The 7,087-nt window shown below is 39.2% G+C and overlaps 1 protein-coding gene across 1 annotated transcript; it reads left to right on the top strand.

The window, feature by feature from the left end:
• Positions 1-628: 628 nt before the first annotated feature.
• Positions 629-1,320, top strand: LOC122003887 (ferredoxin-thioredoxin reductase, variable chain-like). The gene has a single exon (XM_042558868.1). It carries the CDS (start codon positions 644-646, stop codon positions 1,118-1,120), a length of 477 nt encoding a protein of 158 aa, XP_042414802.1. The 5' UTR covers positions 629-643; the 3' UTR covers positions 1,121-1,320.
• The last annotated feature ends 5,767 nt before the right edge of the window (positions 1,321-7,087 follow it).

Genomic DNA, 7,087 nt, shown 5'->3' with positions numbered 1-7,087 from the left:
TTCAACCCCCCTCCTAGCCAACCCAATGGCACTACAAGAAAATTGGGATTCTACAACACTTAAACGACAACGCTTTTTATAAAAAGCATTGTCTATTTTTTTTTAACCACGCTTTTAGTGAAAAGCGTTGTCTATTTCATTATTTTCTTATTAATAGACAACGTTTTTCTAAAAACCGTTGTCTATTAGTGATTTTTACGAGTCAAAGACAACGCTTCGTAAAAAGCGTTGTCTATTAGACTTTTTTTTAGTGTCTACGACAACATTTTTTAAAAAGTGTTGTCTATTGTTAAGTTCTCATCTAAATCTTGATTAATACAAACCGTTGGATCTAAGTAAGGAGTAGAAAACCCGAATCCTTCTCCCAACTCCTATCTTCCAATAGTTTTTGATCCCGAACCCTTCTCCCAACTCATCTAACGCGCACCTTCTGCATCTAACTCCTCTCCGGCAAATCCCTCTCTAGCGAACCCCTCTCCACTCCTCTCCGGCAAACCCCTATCTGGCGAACCCCTCTCCGTGAAACACTCCTCCGAACTCCTCTCCGTCAACACATATTATGTGGATCGCCTAAAATTGTGGAGCTCTTTGCTTATCCCTTCTCTGCCCGCTCTTGTCCAGATTCGACATCGGATTCCCGATAATGCCGTCGCCAGCGACCGCCGCAGCCGCTGCCCTCTCCCCGTCGCTCTTCCTCCAGTCCCTCCCCTCCGCCGCTACAATCGCCCCTCTTTCTCGCCCCTCTTTGTTCCGCCCCTGCCCCACCGCGATCATCCTCCCTTTTAGGGCTAGACTCCGTGTCACGTGCCATACCGTCCTCTCCGCTGACGTCTCTTCTTCTGCCGAAATAGAGGAAGAGGAGCAGCTGGCGGCGGCTAAGATCGGGAAAAGGGTTCGCGTCATCGTGCCGCTGAAGGTTTACCACGTGCAGAAGGCTCCGGGTCTGGATCTCAACGGCCTGGAAGGGGTGATCAAGCAGTATGTTGGGGTTTGGAAAGGGAAAAGGATCTCCGGCAATCTCCCATTCAAGATTGAGTTCCAAATCGAGGTCGAAGGGCAACCCCGCCCAGTCAAGTTCATCTCTCATCTCAAGGAGGATGAGTTCGAGTACGTGGATTGAGCCCGGGATGTGTCTTTCTATTTTAAGATGGAGATTTCAGATTCACGAGAAGGAAGATGCTTTGGTGTAACTGGCAAATACTTTAGCTTTAGCTTTATCATGATACAGTGAAAATATTATCCTGTAAATTGTGAATTAGGATGCTGAAAGTGAAAAATTGAAAAGGTGAGCTACATGATGCCGTGAAGTAAGTTTCTAAATTTTCTCCTTCTTTCCTCTTGGACTGCTAATAGTAGTTTACTTGTTGTCTGATTGGATCCACATAATATGTGTTTTCTATGACTTACTCCAATTATAAGGATTTGTAGCAACAAACAGAAGCATAAAATAAAACAGGATTTACCATTTCAAAGAGGCTCATAATATCATCTTTCACAACTGTTTCAGGATTCCATTTAGTTGAAGGATTCAAAAAACATGTTGGATCCTCAGCTAGGCTCTCAACTCCATGTGTGGTTTCATTTTTTACTTGAGCATTTTCGTTGGTACGGTTTTCCAAAGGATTGGTTACATCTATCTGGGTTTTGATTTGAGTCAAAGGCTGCAATGAAGATGTTAAATCCTTAAATAAATTCTCTACTCCATGTGTGTTTTCCTTCTTTACTTCGGCAGACTTTGTGGTGGTAGTCATGTCCAAGGAATTGGTTAGGTCGGAAGCTGCACAACAAGAAGAGCGCATGCTATCCGCAAAGTAATTCTTATTGAATTTGTATAATTTTATAATTTCTGCTTTTTGCTTTATAGTCATCCAAGGTATGAACTCTAGATCTCATTGTGTTTTCTAGGCTTCATCAGATGACAATGTTGGATTCATGATTGATATGTTAAAGTAAGTACAGGTTTCCACCAACTTGTATTTTTCATGTTCAAACTTGAAAGTCTGAGAAGTTTCTCCTTGGCATTCTGAACTTCTGATTAAATTTTCATCTATTTGTATTTTGCCATGGACAGGGAGTGTGTATTATCTCACAAATCAATAATTTTTGTCTTGGATGAGTTTGATCTTTTTGCTCAGGTACGTGTAGTAACTTTTAGCTACTTACAGAATTCTGTGCAAGTACTTCTTTACTTGCTTGTGTTCCCTTGTCAATCCTCCTTTGTTATTCCATTTTTATCTCATTATGCAATGGCCTTTGCCTTATTCTAAATCTTTGAGCTTTTTGATACATGTGTATGCAGGGGAAACAACGTTTACTTTATAGTTTGCTTGATGCAATGCAAACAATGACTTCACAGGCTGTAGTTATTGGTGTTAGCTGCCGACTGATATGTAGTCTCCACATCTCTCATTTTTCTTTACATTCATATTCATGTCAATATACACTGGGCCACCCATATTTTTTAATCTCTTTTAAAAAAGACAAGTAAAAGGAAAAATAAGGAAACATTAAAGGTAAGAAAGTGGAAGGAAATTAAACAATTGTTTTTATGTATATTATTATTCTTATTATTCCACTTTTTGACTCCTTAATTTTTCTTCCAAGCATTGCTGGTTATACTTGATAAAGCCTCATGTCTTTCAGGATGCAGACTAACTTCTTGAAAAAAGAGTTCAGTGTAGGTTTTGTCCCAGTCTCAAGCCGACAATCCTTTTTTATCAGTATATCTAGTAGAAGTAAGCATGCAGATCGCTGTCTTCGAGGCCGGCTAGCTATTTTGTGCTTTTTTTGTTTTAAATTCGAATGTTACTATCTACTTTGAAATAGAACTATTTAGTCTTTGTGTATAGTTGAATTCTCCTGTAAATACTAATACTTTATAATTGAATTCTATTGTTTTGGTACGAGTTTGAAATCATTATCCGAGCTAATTAATGTTATTTTATATATCCAATTTGAATCTAGACATGGTAAAAGAAAATTAATAGTTTTGTAAATATAAAAAAATAATTTTGTAAATAGATTTTTTTTATTTTAAAAAGACAACGCTTTTAAAGCGTTGCACAAGTGTTGTCTTTGCAAAAAACAACAACGCTTTTAAAGCGTTGCACAAGTGTTGTCTTTGCCAAAAACAACAATGCTTTTAAAGCGTTGCAAAAGCGTAGTATTTGCTACAAACGACAACGCTTTTAAAGCGTTGTCTTTGAGCATACTTTTAACAACAGTGCTTTTAACAACATTTTTTCAGCCACATAGACAACGCTTTTAAAGCGTTGTCTATTAGCTTTTTTCTTGTAGTGTGGTGCCAACAAGTGGTATCAGAGCCAAGATGCTTCAGGAGGACTAACCGTTGATCGAAGCAAAGACGATGGTCGGACCGAGCATATACCGCCGAAGTTTGAGGGGGAGTTCGCTAGCTGGAAAAAGTGAATGCAGGTATTCTTTAAAATCGACTTTGAATTATTTTTAATAATGAAGTTTGATTTTGTAGCACCTGAAGGTAAGGAAGAATATCAGTGGACGAAGAAAGAGCAGGCCGACTACATGGCAAATGGCAAAGCATAATTTCATCTGTTGAATGCCCTTCCGCCACAAGAAGTCAACCAGTTCGATACCTACAACTCAGCAAATGAGCTTTGGGAGAAGTTCCTTGAGGTACACAAAGGGACGTCCAAAGCCAAGCTCGCGAGACGAGACTTACTCTGCAACCAGCTGACGAACCTACGGCTTGAAGAAGACGAAACGTTTGCACATCTTCACTCAAGGACTAAAGAGCTCATCACCGGACTTTCGAATCTAGGAGAAAAGGTAAGTAACTAAGATTCACTAAGGTATAATCTTAATGCATTCCTTAGGAATACCAAATGAGCATCATTAGTAGACGCTTTCTATATCTCTAAGGACTTAGAATCTATAACCTTAGAAGAATTCTTTTCAACTTTTGAAGTGCATGAATCGAGATGTGCAGGTACGAAGGAGCCGAAGCATAACATCGCCCTCAAGGTAATAAGAGACGAACATGAGTCAGAATCTTCTCTCGACGACGAGGAAATGGTGATGATGGTAAGGTGTTTTAAAAAGTTATGTAAATCAAGTAAAACTAACCATCCGCAGGATAGAAAGAAAAGGACGATCAAATGCTATCACTACAATGAAGAAGGGCACATCAAAGACAACTGCTCCAAGCTTAGGAACAAGGACAAAGGAAAGAAGTCTATCCAAACGAACAAGTGCAAGACTCTAAAGGCGACGTGGGACGATACGTCGTCCGAATCGGAAGTCGAGGCTTTCTATGGACTTACATTGATGGCAAGTCATCAAGAAGATGAACACAAAGCAAGCTCGTCTGAAATGAGCATCGAGAGCATCGATGAAGCGGGAGCTAGATCGGAAGAAAGTAGCAGTTCAGGGGAAGCTACGGATAATGAAGTCGACAAGGTAAGTCAGGTACGATCTCTCCCACCTGACAAGTTGTTTAAGTTTGTAAAATAATTAACCCAAGATTATTGCAAACTTGAAAAAAAATTAAAAATTAAAATTAATTTTAGCAAAATCTTGCCCATTAGAAGAGCTTGACAAAATAAAATTAGAAAATGATATTTTAGAAAAAGAAATAAGTAACTTGAAAATCATGCATGCTCATATAATACAAGTTTTAGAAAGTTCAATAACCTAAATTGTATTTTAGATATCATAAAGGACAAATTAAAAATATTTCAAGAAAATATGCCCCTAAGAAATACCTAATCAATCCAGTTGGCTAGAACCTATATTGGGTTCCCAAGTCTTGCCTAACTTGAACTTTATTTAGACTTAGAGCTTTCAGCGAGAAAATTAAAAAGTTTAATTTCCTTATGCGACTTTGTCTAGAAGTGGTTGATGATCCAATTGTTGGGGTTGCAAGGTTGCAAACATAGTCCCACATTGAAAACACATAGAAAAGATCATGGGTTTATAAGAGAAAGATATCTCCATTGGAATGAGACCTTTTGGGTAGAGCCCAAGAGCAAAATCATGAGGGCTTAGGCCCAAAGTGGATAATATCATGCCATTGTGGAGATATCTAAATTCTTTTCGATCCTACAATTGGTATCAGAGCCCGGACTGCCAGAAGATTTAACCGCCGACTGTGCACAAGAGCTATGGTCTGATTGAACCATGTGGGTATAATATTGACCTCGAACAAAGAAAGTGGGGGCTCCTATGTTCGGATCAAGATGACCAGACACTAGGCAGGAAGTCCTAGTTGCGGCTAGGCAAGGAAGTCCTAGTAGGTCGGGTGGACAGAGGGACAGGAAGTCCTAGTTGCGGCTAGGCAAGGAAGTCCTAGTAGGTCGGGTAGACCGAGGGGCAGGAAGACCTGGTGGGTCGAGGATCAGACGTGGGAAGCCCGTGGTCCTTTGTTTGAGGGGGGGATTGTTGGGGTTGCAAGGTTGCAAATATAGTCCCACATTGAAAACACATGGAAAAGATCATGGGTTTATAAGAGACAGATCTCTCCATTGGAATGAGGCCTTTTGGGTAGAGCTCAAGAGCAAAACCATGAGGGCTTAGGCCCAAAGTAGACAATATCATGCCATTGTGGAGATATCTAAATTCTTTTCGATCCTACACCAATAACCAAGAAGGTCTAGTGTCTTGCCACAGCCTGGAAGTCAAATATTGAAATAAAATATTTAATTGACTAACTGATAAAACATTAAAATTAAAATTGATAATACTTTAAATAATTATTCAATTATTTTGGAAAATTATAAACTTTTTTTGTAAATCTGTTTAACTTCTTAGAAAATCTTTCTTTAGAAAATTTTTCAACTTAGAAATTGTTTTAAATTCATTTTTACTTAAAATTTCTTTTAAGTTATTTTTTTTTAATGTACTTAGAAATGTTTTTACTTAGAACTCTTTTTTATTTGAATTTTTTTTTTAGAAATTCAAAGTTTTATAAAAGTTATCCTTAGATTTTTATTATACCCTATTTTTTATGTGATCAAAGGGGGAGAAGAAAAAGATTAAGTCTAAGGGGAGGTAGTTTAAAATTAAATTTCCTATTTTTTGTGCTTTATTGCAAAATTTATTTTTGCTTTAACTTTATTTGTTTACCCCAGCTTAACTTGGGTTGCTCACATCAAAAAGGGAGAAATTGTTGGAACCCCAAGGTTGTTTTGATATGATCAAACAAGTTATGTTAGGTCCTATGGTTTTTAATCCCTGTGTCTAAGTATGCAGGAGCTTAGGAGCACAGGAAGTCGAGCGGAAGATGCGGCTAGCGAGAAGGATGACACGGGAGAGAGCTGACAGGCTCGATGCGTCTGAGGGACAAGGTGCCGCGGAAGAGTACAAGGGTGGACGAAAAGAACGTGTGTGACGTTCGAGGGACGAGAAGCCGAAGCGGAAGCTTGCTTGAGGAGAAGGCCGAAATTGGGTTCGAGTGAGCCTTATTTCGGTTGGCCGAAATCACCCAAGCGAGCGGAGCTAGAGAGAAAAACCTGGACTGAGGCGAGCAGCACCAGAAAAGAGGACCAGGACCGAAAAAAGTCAACAGTGTTGACTTTAAGGGTCTGGGCGTCCGGAATCAGTTTGGGCGCCTGAAATGCGATATTTTTTAGAACGCGTTTGACTGCGATCCGTTGTGAAAGGGATAAAGTTTTATCTCCTTCCAAGTGCCCCGACCAAGGCTATAAATACAACCTTAGTCCAGAAGCTAAACAAGAACAAGCAATTTCATTTACAACACTTGTGTGCTTCCCTTTGTTAGTTTAGTATCATCTTTCTATGCTTTCACTGTTGTAAGAGGCTTCTCCACCTGAAGGAGTATTTAGTGCACTTCACTTTCTTAGATTAACAACCTCCTCAGTTGTAACCAAGTAAATCCCTTGAGCCTCTATTTTTTGTTTATTTTAATTATTTTATGTAAGTGTTCATTTAAGTTCGAGAAAGGGTTGCCTTTATTTGTGCAGGGCTATTCAACCCCCCTTCTAGCCGGGCCAACGGTCCCAACACAATGACTTTCTCTTCTCCTCGGTGCTATGAAAAAGCTCCTACGACGCTGTGAAGCTCCTTCAACAATCGACATAAAGATTCTTTT

Source organism: Zingiber officinale, chromosome 7B, assembly GCF_018446385.1.
Source record: "Zingiber officinale cultivar Zhangliang chromosome 7B, Zo_v1.1, whole genome shotgun sequence".
NCBI classification, from domain to species: domain Eukaryota; kingdom Viridiplantae; phylum Streptophyta; class Magnoliopsida; order Zingiberales; family Zingiberaceae; genus Zingiber; species Zingiber officinale.
Note: the sequence above shows the minus strand (reverse complement) of the source record. Positions and strands in the feature narration are given on the sequence as shown.